The 15,680-nt window shown below is 34.3% G+C and overlaps 1 protein-coding gene across 1 annotated transcript in view; it reads left to right on the top strand.

The window, feature by feature from the left end:
• The window catches only part of NCAM2 (neural cell adhesion molecule 2), a 196,084-nt gene that overhangs the window by 73,642 nt on the left and 106,762 nt on the right, over window positions 1-15,680 (top strand). Inside the window, exons 8-9 of the mRNA XM_054712874.1 lie at window positions 914-1,074; window positions 4,251-4,396. Coding sequence (XP_054568849.1) covers window positions 914-1,074; window positions 4,251-4,396 — 307 coding nt within the window. The remainder of the gene's footprint in view (window positions 1-913; window positions 1,075-4,250; window positions 4,397-15,680) is intronic.

Genomic DNA, 15,680 nt, shown 5'->3' with positions numbered 1-15,680 from the left:
GACCACAAGGCTAGCATTAGGGCAGAATGAATATGGCTTCAGTCCAAAAAGAACATGGAAAGTGTTAAATATTTAAATCTAAGAAGGAAATTATTTTTTAAATGATTTCTACTCATTAGTGAATTAAATCATTACATTCAGCATAATTTATCTACCTGCATTTTCACGTAATTATGTCATCCTTCCCTTTTATTGGCAGTACATGTTTTCAAAATAAATCGGTTGCATATTTAAGTTGCATTTACTTTGAAACTTAAAGTAGGTTTCCATAGAAATTCTATTAAATGTATCTCAGGAGCCTAGTGAATAAAGTTTTCATAAATTCGTGTTGACTTACCAAAATTAAAAGAAAGTATATAGAGTTAATATCATCAAATAAACTTTTTTTTTGGTTTAATAATCAAAGTATAGATTGAACCAATGTATTGTTTTGCCTAAGATTGGTATCAATATTTCAACATAACTCAAATGTTATTCTTGTCTATAAAGTCTAAACTATTTTGAAGTATAACTTTACTACATTAAGTTTTTCTGGGATACTAGAAGTATACTTTAGATTGGATTATAGCCTTGTCTATCAAGACCTATGAAATTATTACCAACTACAGATCAAGAAGTTGAGTATGAGGCCCAGCTGGCAATCAATAGATTGATTGTCAACCTATGAACCAGGAGGTCACGGTTCAATTCCCTGTCAGGGCACATGCCTGGGTTGCAGGCTTGATCCCCAGTGTGGGGCATGTAAGAGGCAGCAGATCAATGATTCTCTCCCATCATTGATGTTTCTATCTCTCTCTCCCTCTCCTTTCCTCTCTGAAATCAATAAAGGTATATTTTTTAAAAAGTTGAATATGATCGTCTCCTGAGTTGTGAAGCCTGATTTATGAAGATCAACCTCTTTTCTTTTCTTTAGGAATGGCAAGTTCATTGAAGAAAGTGAAAAGTACATATTGAAAGGAAGCAATACAGAACTCACTGTCAGAAACATAATCAATAGTGATGGAGGCCATTATGTCTGCAGGGCCACAAATAAGGCAGGAGAAGATGAAAAACAGGCATTCCTACAAGTCTTTGGTAAGTATTATAGCACTAGTGGCCCAAGGCACAAAATTTGTGCACAGGGGCTGGTGTCCCTCAGCCCAGCCTGCACCCTCTCCAATCTGGGACCCCTCTGGGGATGTCCGACTACCAGTTTAGCCCGATCCCACAGGCAGTCAGACATCCCTCTTGCAATCTGGGACTGCTGGCTCCTAACCTCTCACCTGCCTGCCTGCCCTATTGCCCCTAACCACTCTGCCTGCTGGCCTGCTAGCCCCCAACTTCCCCCCCCTGCCAGCCTGATCGCTCTCAACTGCCCTCCCCAGCCAGCCTCATGGCCTCCAACTGCCCTCCCCGGCCGGCCTCCTGGCCCCCAACTGCCCTCCCCTGCCAGCCTCCTGGCCCCCAACTGCCCTCCCTGGCCGGTCTCCCGGAAGGTCTCCTGGTCTAATTAGCATATTACTCTTTTATTAGTGTAGATAGTGGTTAAAACTGTTATGTCTAGAGGGAGGGCTGGGTCAATTTTACTCTGTTACTTTTATGAACTCTTACTTTCCAAAATGAAATCTCCGTTTTCTCATCTCTAAAATATATTTTAAACTTGCAGCTACCAGATATAATTGTTTTAAGAATTACATGAAATTATACATGTAAGTTTTTGTGAAATATTGGCTGACTCATACAGAGGCTTGAAGAAAATTCATTTAAATTACACTACTGGGATCTCATATAGATATATGTGTTGCTCTTCATAAATCTTTAAATGAAATATGTTGGGATCAGCTGTACTTTCATTATACTTCAAAAGAGGACACCTATGAGGCTATAATTAGGCCACATTGACATGCAACTGTAATTAAATATTCCCATTTCATTTTACTAAAAAGAAATATAATATAAATATCTTCCATAATTACTAAAAGCTATATTACCTTACTTGGCAATCTTATAGAGAGTCAAGAACTAGTATGCTTTTATAAATTATTTGTTTGTCTTTCATTATGTTTTCAAGAAGAAAAACAGTTTTGCTGGTGAATATTTAGAATATGAGTCTTCTCTTTAAAAAACATAACACTAAAAATTATATGCAGTACTAACATTTAGTATATTTTCTCCATTTTTGAAAACACTGCTAACAAAACGCTTTCACAACTGAGACTGGAAAGGAAGGAGGGAGAACTCTGTATGAGTAAGAAGGGCCAGTGTTTGTGGTAGGCGGATGCAGGGACTATGGCTACAGAGCAAGAGTTGAATGGTAATACACGTGGACACGTTCTCTGCCAACTGATCCTGTAATCACGTAATAGAAATATTTTCTGAACCAAAGACATTTTCATTATATCCTGGCAGAGTGAGTCAGACAAAGACTAGACCAAAATACATTAAAATAATTAAATAAAATTGGAATAACAAATATTAAAAAAAGAATGTGAAAATGGGCAAACCAGGTGTTGTTGGGTATAGAGGGCTATTATTTTGGATAGCTTGGTGTTGGAAAGGTACTCAGAAGGTAATGATAAAATGTATCTACACAAAAATATTTAGCGATGAGATATCAGCAAAGCCAAGTCAGGCGAAAATTGTTCACATAGAGGGAAGAGTAAACAAACTTAAATTTATTAGAAAGTATAGAAAGCCCATAATTTGTTTCAGCAGTATTTCATTTTAAAAAACGCTTCTCTTTAAAACCTAACACATTAAATAAATCTGACTCAGCATAAAAAATTAATTACTTAGAAATGATGATGTCTGAGTTCATTCCAGAGAGTAATGTTCTCAAGCTACCTCAAGGGGTTCATATCAAATACTGTTTATTTACTTGTTATTTATTAGGGTGGCAGTGAGAACAGATATAACAAATTTCTAATATTTTCATGTTATCAAATAGAAAATAATACATTCTATATGCTACATCACTGTTGTAATCACTTTTGTATGGTAATACTGAAAAATATTGTATTGTGTTTGACACAAAATAATGTATATATAGTGGAAATGTAACTAAATGTATTAAGTCAATGGGATAGACACTTAATTGTTAAAAATTATGTATGCTATATTTCTGATATCAGGAATCTAATTTTCTAAGATTAAGGACTACTTATTAATATCCCATGATTAATTGCACTTAAATGTTTTAAAAATACCTGTTACTTATCCTTCAATAAAAAGTGCTGGGTTTTATCCCATTATGTTTTAACAAGTAAAAGTTTAATAAATGCAGATAATGCAGAGTTTACAAAGATGAAACTCTGTGGTATTATATAAATTTGTGGATGGACATAATTTTTAATACTAAGATAATTTAAGTTAATGGACATAATGTTTTTTTTTTAAAGAAGTCATAATTATAAAGAAATAGTTACAATGCCAAGTAATATTGTTAAGGTAAATTGAGGTAAAAACAAATCAACTAGGATGATATAAATAAATAGCATTTTTGTATCTTTATTAATAAATATTTTAGATATTGTGCTAATTATACCTAACTACATATTCAGGATACAGTCATCATTTTTTTCTCTTTGGCGATATTGTTTTAAAAGCTTAGGAGATAATCACTCACTCAGTGGATGCCATGCCACCCCCCCACACACACACAGACAGAAACAGACACAGACACAGACACACTCTTAAACACACATGTGGCTTTAAAAGAGAAAATATTAATTTGTGGTTTAAGAGAAAAATACATAATAAAGTGACTCTTAAAATGGCAAAATGTTGGAAGGAATTATAATGTGTATGTTGGTGTCTAACCCACTTCAAATCCTATATAATAAAAGGGTAATATGCAAATTGACCAAACAGCAGAATGACCAGCCCAGCAGTCCTAAGAATGTCTGACTGTGGCTTAGGCCGGGGAGAGCAGGCCTAAGCCATCAGTCGGACATCTCCCGAGGGCTCCCGGACTGACAAAGGGCGCAGGCCGGCCTGAGGGACCCCCCCACCCATGAGTGCATGAATGTCATGCACCAGGCCTCTAATTAGTTTATAATGATCACTGATGAAAACTATTTTTGGAAATTTTTTCACCTGTTCCTTGCAACTCTGTTGGCCCCACTCAAAAGCAAAGCATGCTGCCATGCCTGCTACAACGTTAACAATTCCACACCACACTACTGTGGACTCAAATGCCCATCATGGCTTTTAGGTCTACATAGAAACATTTTCCTCCAATACAGATGGAGTAATGTATGTATTCTTTACAGTACAGCCTCACATAATACAGCTAAAAAATGAAACTACGTATGAGAATGGCCAAGTCACACTCATCTGCGAAGCCGAAGGGGAGCCTGTTCCAGAGATCACTTGGAAAAGAGCCATGGATGGAATCACCTTCTCCGAAGGCGATAAGGTAACAGGAACTCAAATGGATAGTGGTTTCCAATATCATTGTATTTTTGGTGTTTTCCATGTTATTAAATCTCACATTGGACTCCAGTTGACGAAGTAAGACATGCAATAAGTGTTTATTTTTTTAAAATGTAACTCTAGCCCTGGCTGGTTTGGCTCAGTGGATAGAGCATCGGCCTGCGAACTGAAGGATCCCAGGTTAGATTCCAGTCAAGGGCATGTACCTTGGTTGTGGGCACATCCCCAGTAGGGGTTGTGCAGGAGGCAGCTGATTGATGTTTCTCTCTCATAGATGTTTCTAGCTCTCTATCATTCTCCCTTCCTCTCTGTAAAAAATCAATAAAATACATATTTTAAAAAATGTAACTCTACCACAATCAGCCTAAAACTAAATTCAGAGGAGGAAAAAGACAAATTTAATATTTAAAGGTATTTTTTATTAAGCCACACAATCTTAGGTTGTTGGAATTCTTCACTTTGCCAAATTGGCTTTTGGTATATACTGAATGTATAAAATATCTTATGACAATTTTATCCCCTTCACCCTGTGCTGTGAAAATGAAAGTAATTCGAATGAACAAAAGTCGTCATTTCATTCTTTACTCTTTGAGCTGTCTTTGTGCAGTACAAAAATAGGGTTTCTGCTTTCATATAATATTAAATCTAATAAGATAAATGTATAAATGTAAATTGTGACCTTTCACCAGAATGCATATAAGTTATGTAAAAATCAATTAAACATCATCATATAGTTCACCAAAATCCATGGATTTTCATAATTGTCATTTTAAACAACTCATATAAATGTCCACGTTTAAACAGAAGCAAAACAGAAAGAAAAAGGTAGTAAATGAATGATATGATGGCTTGTCATTTTCACACAAGTAAAAAACGTAACAGTAAGCTGATAGATGGGTTTTATTTTCTCAGTGTTAAAGGCAAATGTCCTTTAAGTGACTTTCATTAATTTAAATCCAATTCTGCAAAAGTCAGTGATTTCTATAATATATGTAGCTTTGACTTTCCAACATTGATAGCAGAAAAATTTGAAATCCATTTATTCAAAACACAAGTCATCATATCTTTAAACAACATGCTAACTTTGTATTCCTTCAAGTCATCATATCTTTAAACAACATGCTAACTCCATAGATTGACAACACAGACTCCTCCCTACCCATTTATAGTTGATCTTTTGAAAGAATGTGTTCCCACATATATTACTGTTCTTTTTCCCACTTTCTCTTCATGATGGCATATTTAAGAGAGTATATCTATTTGGAAATGTACAAATATTTTATATATCCAAATTGAAAATAAAAAAAAATTCCCAGGTAAAGAATATAGTTTGCTTTAATATTTTTCTTAACAGAAAATCATAATTTCCATGGCACAGTTGACAAGTCTGAAAGGCGTTATAGTTCCATAAAAATGTTTAAAATAGTCAAAAAGCAATTAGACATAGAAAACTGTAGGCAAATGCTTTCATGTCGATTCAGTACATTTCTGTAGATGAGATTACTCAAGTATAATTTTCATGTCTATAAGCCCTTATTAATTATTTCTAACTCAAGGTTTCATTACTTTCCTGTCTACTGTAAAATTCCTAAAAGTTTGCTTCTCTAAGATGGCTTTTACTCCTTGTTTAAAAGATGCTTCTTTATTATATACCAAGAACAAGAGATACATTGTATTCTGTTATTTTATCAGTATAAATTAATCAAGAAACTGAGAGCCTCCTATTTTATTCTACGCTCTACACCCCAGGCTTCTCAAAACTATTTGAAGAAATCACTTCTATAGTAATTGTGAAAAATAATCAACTAGTTTTTATTTGCTAAGGATTGTATCTATTAGACATCCTTTTTATTTTTTATTTAGTTTATTTGTTATAAAACAATTATAGAAACCTACACGTGCTTTTATTTTTCTAAATAACAACTTTTATCCAGTGGGTAAAAAAAGTTAAGACTGCTATATTTATTTTCTATCATGATATTTCTCCCAAATTATTTTAAGATCCCCATTTTATTTTCTGGATTGTAAGCCTTTGTTTTTCTTAACGTTACCAATTGCTTCAACAGCCAAAATTCAGAAATTGAATAGTTGAGCTGAGCTTTAAAGGAAGACAAACCTAGTTTTGAATCTCAACTCTGCCATTTATAATGCTTTAGCTTTGGCAATGCTATCCAAACTCTTTTTTTTTTTTTTTAGTTTCTACTAAGTCATTTACTAACATGACAATATATTTGGCTTCAGTAACTCTCGTACACACACACCGCAACAGGCACCCCAGCCACTGATCTGCTTTGTAACACAAGGCCATGAACTCTTTTTAAGATGAGTTCTTCCATCTTTAAAATTGGGATGATAATAATACTTATTTTCCTTGTTGTATAAGAACGGTGAAGTGTGCCTTGTAAAATGCATATCGGTCTCTTTAGCATGTTGTAATATTCAATCAACTTTATTTTTTCCGTGTCATATTACATAATTTTTGAAGCATAGTTTATCTTGTGTGGGTTTTTGCTTTTTTTTTTTTTGATTCTGAGTAAACTCTAGTTGTCAGTAGACTCCATAAAGTCTGATACCTAAAGTCTGACTATACTTCGACTATCATCGAGTATATTGAGATCATGTATCTGTTGTCTTGAAAGTTACATGAGGTATTTGCCTTAAGAATCACCTGCAGAGCCTGTTAGAATGCAAATTCTGGAATCCCACACCCGGAGGTTGATGTTATAAGTCCGGCACAGGAACCAGGGGTGCATGCTTTATGAACTTATCAGCTGGCATTATATGGATGGTCTTCAGGCCATACTTCAGAAAACAATTCTGTTACTTTAAGTCAAATGAAATTTAACAACTGCTCCTTTCAAAAGGAAAATGCTCTTGCCAGATTACTGGGCACCTGGTAGGAGCCTGAGAAATATAGAACAAAAGAAAATAAAACTTCTGATCATGCATATAGTGTTAAAGTTTTGATAAAAATTGTTAAATGTGTAGGTCATAGTCAGTGAAATATAATCAGTATAACATGGTTCAAACAAATGATTGCATCCCAAAATATGACTGTAGTTAGCCAATTTGTTCAACATTGTATTTGAAGCAGAGGGTCTCAATGAAGAGTATCCCTTTTCCTTGACTAAATTCTCAATCACCAGATAAGACAAAAGAAATACACGAGGATAAAATATCATGTGGCATGTCCTTATACTGAATTCCAGAATTAGATAGACTTAGCAAAGTAGATCACTCTTGTCATAATCACTGCTGAGGTAACCATCCGGGCTGAGAACTGCAGAGAACCTGTGGTTTCTACTGGAAGGTCCTTTCTGAAAATAAAAAAGGGAAAAGTGCATCCAACATGATGTCCTCCCAGTTACCAATCAGACATCTCCTTCATTCCCACTGGGAGGAGTAAGCAAGGGAGTTGGAAAGTCCAGGAGTGGAATGTTGGCAGAGCTCCCTTCCATTGTATATATATTAGAAGCCCATGACAAATGTTCACTGCCCAACAAACATGATGCTTATAACTTTTTTTCTGTTGATTTCAGAGATGGAGGGAGAGAGAGCGAGGAGATGGAAACATCGGTGATGAAAGAGAATCACTGATTGGCTGCCTCCTGCACAGCCCCCAGTGGGGCTCAAGCCCACAACCCAGGCATGTGCCCTGACCAGGAATTGAACCGTGACCTCCTGATTCATAGGTTGATGTTCAACCACTGAGCCATGCCAGTTGGGTGATGCTTATAACATTAATGAGCACTGTATATGTATTGTCTGAACATATCTTCTGGAATGCTTGCCTCATAATAAATGACCCCAAAACATAGTGGCATAAAACAACCCTTTATTTCCATTGTGATTTTATGGATCAGGAATTTGGGAAGGCTCAGCTGAGTGGCTACCACCAGGAGTCTCAGATGTGCTCACATGTAGATGTTTTCTGTAGCTGCAGTTTTGAAGTAGGATTGAACTATGGGTATTAACATACCAGAAAATATCCTTGTGTAATATATCTCTCAGAAACAACAAAAATATGGTGCTTAAACGCAGAGCTCTTTTAAACTAATAACTATTTTATCTCTAATCTACTTACCTGCATTTAAAATACATAATTTTTAAAACTTCAGAAAAAGTTTTCAAAAACATGTAATGTGTAAGAAAAATAGAATATCTACTTGCTTTAGAAATATTTCCTGAATATCCTTTGTTATTTCAGGATAATATTTTGTTCTTTATCCTATTTTTAAAGAAATCACACAGTTTTTACTCACTAACTTTTAATGATCCGTTTATTGAAAATTTCTAAGCAATATATTGTAGTGATAACAGTATAATTGATGATTTTTCATTAAAATATTGATTTACTAGGGTTATATAAAAGTTAATTAAATTGAATTTTAACACATTATAATGTAGTCATCTTAAGATACATTTGTTTATAGGAATTAAAGTCCCTAGCTTTTTCATTTAATATATGATATGTATTTAATTTCATTAATAATTAAATGTATACAATAAACTCTAGATAACAACCAAAGCTATTGTTGTAGAATATGTAATAGCCATGAGTTAAAAGTTATAAATTATTATTATTATTTGATTCTTTATTGTTTAAAGTATTACATATAGTATTACATATGTCTCCTTTTCCCCCCATTGACATCTCCCCAGCCACTCCCATCCCCCAGCACATGCCCTCACCCCCCTAGTGTCTGTGTCCATTGGTTATGCTTATATGCATGCATACAAGTCCTTTGGTTGATCTCTTAGCCCGCCGCCCCCCAGCCTCTGCCTTCCCCCTGAAGTTTGACAGTCTGTTCGATGCTTCTCTGTCTCTGAATCTATTTTTTTATTTTATTCTTTATGCTCCATGATATTCTTTTTTTTATTGTTTAAAGTATTACATATGTCTCCTTTTTCCCCGATTGACCCCCACCTGCCACTCCCACCCCCCAGGACAAACCCTACCACCCCAGTGTCTCTGTCCATTGGTTATGCTAATATGCATGCATACAAGTCCTTTGGCTAATCTCTAACCCCTTCTCCTCCCCTGCCTTCTCTCTGAGTTTGGACAGTCTGTTCAGTCTTACCTTGTCTCTGGATCTATTTTTGATCATCAGTTTATGTTGTTCATTATATTTGAAATTTTCAAACAATTTATTTTTTTTTTACTTTAAAAAAATATTTATTTTAAAAATAAAACCATGCTTCCTCACAGGGTTGATCTGAGGTGTCAATAAGATTGTGTGTCTGAAGTATTTCAACATAAATCCCTGATATTGACACCTATCGTCTATTCCAAACCAGTTTCTTCACATCACCCTTATTATCATTCTTTTTGATCAAGTGTCAGTATATATATGATTACAGGCATTGATCAATTAGCATGGGAAAGTCATGCAAGTGTCCACAGGTCAAAGTTTAATCCTAACTGTGTCACTTTGCTGTGTTATTTACCATGTTACTTCTCATGCCTTATTTTAGTTCCCACTGTATGTCTAAATCTGGGTAATAATAAGACCTACCTGGAAAAAGTTTCTGAAGATGAAATGAGAGCACAAACAACAATATCCCAGACACAAATCACACAACATTGAGTGTTTTGTTTTGTTTTTGTACTTGGAGGTATAAAGTCTTTAGATGTTTTATACAGCATACAGTGTTCAGAGTAATTCTGCATCAATGTCTTCTGTGACAAAAGGAACCACACTAAAATTTAAATGAGCATAGTCATATGCGATGAGTTAGTCATATCGTCCACAAGTACAATAGAAAGTTGCTGTTGTTGCTGTAGATTGTTATCCCTTGACATAGCTATATATGTATGTTTATGATGAAATGAACTCTAGCAATATCAGTTTAATGGCTCCGAAATGAATTTGTTTTACCACACTCAATTTCGGATCTTGTATCTATATATTGCATGCCTCTTGGAAGTTGACAGTGTAGGTAATCTGCATTTGAGTTTCATCTTATCACTGTGTGTTTAATCTCCATCTCTGCAGGGAGTGCAGGTGTGGGCTCTAACTTCTGGATAAGGATTGATTCTCGGGTTACTCCTAAATGATAAAGGCTGGTCTTGCATCCTGTGGGACACAAATCAGGACCAGAAACATCACAGGATTTTTTACATCATCATCTCCTTCTTCCCTTTCTCCCAAGTCTATTTTCTCAAAATCCCCTGAAATTTTTCCTCTTAGGAAGTGAGTCATGTTTTGCCCCCTTTTGGACCCTTTTGCACCTCCCATATTATATAGCAACTAGAGGCCCAGGCCAAGTTTGCTTAAGAATTATTCTATGCACAAAGAATTCAATATTAATAACAAACAGTTCCCTACTTCATGGTGCATACAATTTAAGAGGGAATATTTAAAATCATTAGTCTTTTCTTTATGAAGGTGACATTTTGAAATATGCAATTTTGTTACTGAAAATATCAACTTATAGTATGTAAGTGAAGTTTTACAAGACTACAAATGTAGCTTTGGCCTATTTTCTGCTCTATCACAGATCCAGTTCAATCTATTCTTCAGATGCTCTTGTGTTGGTGTATGACCACTCTCCTCAGTATATTGCCTCTCAATTTGCTGTAGACTTATGAAAGTTGTTTAGATTTTTATTTTTAAAAAGTAAATAAAAAATACATAATGGTGTAATTGGCAGTACCTATATATTATACCAAAAAAATTAAGTCACTTTTCCTTCTTAAATAGAAATTACCAAAATGAGATCAAGAATTTCACAATTATCTTGGCTGGTGTGGCTCAATGGTTGAGCATTAACTATGAACCAGGAGGTCAGGGTTCTATTCCCAGTCAGGGCACATGCCGGGGTTGTGGGCTTGGTCCCCATTGTGGAGTGTGTAGGAGGCATCTGATCAATGATTCTCTGTCATCATTGATGTTTCTATTTATCTCTCTCTCCCTTCCTCACAATTATTGTTTTAATAAAGAGAGTCTGCAGAGTTTCAAGTATTGGCACTTTATTATAAAATCTCCATTGAAGTAGAAAGTAAAATATGATGGCATATTTATAGCATTATTTTTAAGGATGAAGGACAATATATAAGTATTTTATATAGCTTTGTGAGTAGTTACACTTTCAGGCAATTTTTTACAGCCTTATTTTTATTACTTTTATGAGGAATTTTATTTTTACTTCTTTACCAAACCCTGAAGGTGCTTTCAGGGATTCAATTACTGGAAATTCTCAGTGCCTGATTTTAGGACTGATAAACACACAACACACACACACACACACACACACACACACACACACACACACACACACACAACAAGAGCAGAGGTCAAGGAGAGAACTATAATTAAAAAAAAAACATTAAGAAATTAGTAAAATGGTTTAGTAAATAATTAAATGGTAGTTTAAATGATAGTTTAAATATTTTAAAGAGTTATATGTATAGTTAAACTAGACATGTTGGGTGATAGAATGACAAGAATAAAAGGAACAAAAATGTATAGCCTTTCCAGGAATCAGGGGTTATAGAAAACAGACTATATTAAATTCCAAATGAGAGACTAATCCCTTGAATTTTTCTAACATGATTTGCAAGATCACTAGTGTCTAAAGGAAAATCTACTCATTTGATGTGATGTGCATTAGGGAATCTTGAGTAATCTTTGTTACCATGAGATTCTGTTTCTCTATGAATTTAAATGTTTGAGTTACTAATCAGAGGAGTCATATTGAACCAAGGTTATACATCAAAATCACATAAGGAGCTGTGTACACCTACACCTGACTGAGCCTCACTCCTAGAGTTCAGACTGAGCCTGGCTCCTGGGTATTCCGATCTAGTAAATTTTTGATAGGATTAAAGAGATATATTTTGTAAATCCCCAGAAATAGTTCTTGTGTGTATGCCCTGTAGTGTTCTTCTGTCTTTGAAATTACTGTATTTCTTCCATCACAAACCTACCTACACAATTTCATGCAAATGCATACCAGCACACTTAACATACATAAAATGATCTTGATATTCTCTACAGCTATACATAGAGTGAGATACATAAAAGGAATCCATTTGTATAACCCATGGATTCCTAATCATGCTATCTTTGCTTTTCCTATTTCACAAAAATAGAGCCTAGTAGAATAGTATGGTATTATGAGGTAGTTGTAACAGTGATTCTTTGTTTCAATTCCTAGATATCAGGTAAATTGCCAGTTTTTCAGAGGTAAAGTTCCACTGTTTATAAAATACGTCCTCATCAAGCTCTATCATTTTCTTTTTTTTTCTTTTTTTTAATTTTATTGTTTAAGGTTTTACAAATAGTAGTACACATGTCTCCTTTTTTCCCCCATTGACCTCCCCCCATTCCCCCTATCCCCCCCCCCGACAGTGTCTTGTGTCTATTGGTTGTGTTTATATGCATGCATACAAATCCTTTGGTTGATCTCTTAACCCCGCCCCCCCCCCCCAAACCTCCCCTGCCTTCCTGCGGTAGTTTGACATTTACTTATTCAATAGATCTCTCTAGTAACTGAGTAGGTAATCATACATTTTAAGATACAGTTTTTGTTCTGATGCCAAGCCCTTTTTAAATCCAGCTTCTTACTAATTTTTCAGTTCATGATTTTCTAATACTCTAATATAGTGAAGCAGTGTGTTTCCAATTTCCTTTTTTCTATATACCTTTTTATACAACTCAATTATAAGAAATACTAAGATTATTTCAGTAATGTATTTACATTAGAAAAATGTTAATATCTGATTATAGAGAAGAATTCTAAAGAGCATACTCCTGGCACCTGTAGATTTTAATGCCTATATTTTCTCCTTTCCAAAGGAAATGGGCTTTTTTCTAAGAATTTTGTGTTTGAATGACATTTTTAAGGTCTACCTAATGCATTTTTTTTTTCATACTAGTGCTCTCATAGCAATAGTATAGGCCCCTGCTGGGCAACAGGCAAAATGCACACTTCAATTCCCCATCTGATGTAGGTGGTAGAATATAATTAGACATGTTGGAAATCTTCCTGGGTGATTCTGAGCTTGCTGAGAGATGGGTTTTCAATCATTTACAACTTTCCAAAATTTCTTTTTCAGCCCACAGCTTGAATAACAATTATAAGAGTCCTAGTCATAAATTTAACATGTCCTCATAAAAACTATTTTAGGGAGAATTCTGGAAATATTTTAAAAATGAAAATGTCAGTGATCTTTATAAAACATCATTTATTAATGTATTGTATTTTTAAATCTACTAATATTATAAGATTTTCCTTTTGCAAGGAACTTTTATCATTTTTGTGTGATATTGTGAGAGTAGTACTCAATTTTTTAATAATCATTTTTGGGGAAATGTTATTTACATACTGAGAATGGCTTTAATATGGTTTTGTACCAGAAGATCTTTTTTTTCTTATAACTACCATATCTTCACACAGACTTCATTTGCTGTTACTTCTCCTCATGAAGAAATTTGCTATTAACCTGAAAAAAATAAAAACATATAGCTATACAGAAATATGGAGATATGAGTAAATATTAATAGACTTAACAGAAATAATAAATTGTGTGATAAATATAACTTAGAATTATTTATGTGATGTTTTAGTGGATAATATTAACTAAATCCAAGAATGAGATGAAATAAATTTGAATGAATGTATATGGGCATCGATGCAGATATTTTGGTACAATTTTAATATAGATATAAACAATACATTTGAATTAAATATTATACAAGTCAACACAGTTCATGAATGATAATATTTCAGCATTCTAATAAAAAAACTTGCATAAAAATAATGCATTTGATGAATTCCATTGTAAAGCTTAAGCATGCTACAAAAACTAGTGCATAAAAGACTGTTAGTTACACAATAATTAATGAATAAAATGAAAGATATTTTACTAAAAATTACCTTTTAGTTATTGGAATGCCTTCCTTGCTTTTGAGTTATGGATTATCAGATAATAAATTGAAATAAGGTATGTTAAGCAAATATGTCTTGTAATAACTCTGTTTAGTCACCCATTGAGGAGTTGTGTTTATTGATGGGGAGGGGGAGGAGACTGTTAGGAAATAACCATTCTTGGCGTTGATATTGTATTTTCATGATCTATAAATATCTTGCAGCAGCATCATTGCTGTTGCTTTGTAATCCAAAATGCTCTTGTCAAATTTTTTAGGTCTCTCATTCTTGGATGCCAGGTTATTTTAGATGCACACTTAATAGTTGATCTGCTTGAAAAAAAAACAACACATATTTATACGTGCATATCCTACTATTACTAGTAAGATCAATTTATTTCAGCCAAATAAGATCTCACATTCTTCCATCAATACTTGGGCATTGCAAGCTTTACAATGGCAGGGATACTTTATTCATTCAGAACAGCAGTTTTCAACCTTTTTCATCTATGGCACACGTAAACTAATTACTAAAATTCTGCTGCACACTAAAAAATATATTTGTTGCCGATCCGAATAAACAATAGGCATAATTTTGATTTACTCACACAGGATGGCTATTGTTTTGTCTTTGGCTGTTGTCATTTATTTTTAACCTGACAGCTATGGAAAAGAGGTCAGTGCGCTTCACTAAATAGTCAGGGGTGGCATGTTTTAGTAATTCTTGTGGCACACTGATTGAAAATCGCTGCTTATTGCAAGCCACCAGTGTAGTGAAAACCGTCACAAATCTTTGATATACTGTTGCATTTTCCAGTTACTTTTGAGTTTGCTGAGACAGTCCTTGACTGCAAAACTGAAGTTGATAGGATAGACTATTGATTTTTACAGTTATTAACTATGAGTATGGTTAGGTTAATTGAGTGCTTTAGGTACACTAAGCATAAATGTAGGCCACTGTTCTTTTAATTACAAAATCTGAAGCCAGTTGGGAACATAAACGATGTATAAAGCACTAGAATTGACTTACTCTACGGATATTTGTGTTCAATTCTGAAGTTCACGGTGTCCAACAGAGGTAAAGGGCCTGTAATGAAACTGGGACTAAATTTAAAGTAAAAACACATAGGACTAATGTAATAGTAGCATTACATTGACAAACAATCCGAATGAATTGATGTAGTCCTCTGATAGCTTAGTGAATTAATAAATTCTTTACTCATAAGTTAAAATCTCCTGTGGGTTCAAATGATAGAAAAAGTGATAAATTAAGGGGATCTCACACACAAGTTATACAGAAGCAGGGGTTTATCAAACAATAACCGCACACTTTTCCTGGGTGTGCCTTAGAGAAGATGTTGGAGGAGTATTGTGGCTTTATCCACCATTTCCTAT

Source organism: Eptesicus fuscus, chromosome 3 (assembly GCF_027574615.1).
Source record: "Eptesicus fuscus isolate TK198812 chromosome 3, DD_ASM_mEF_20220401, whole genome shotgun sequence".
NCBI classification, from domain to species: Eukaryota; Metazoa; Chordata; class Mammalia; order Chiroptera; family Vespertilionidae; genus Eptesicus; species Eptesicus fuscus.
Note: the sequence above shows the minus strand (reverse complement) of the source record. Positions and strands in the feature narration are given on the sequence as shown.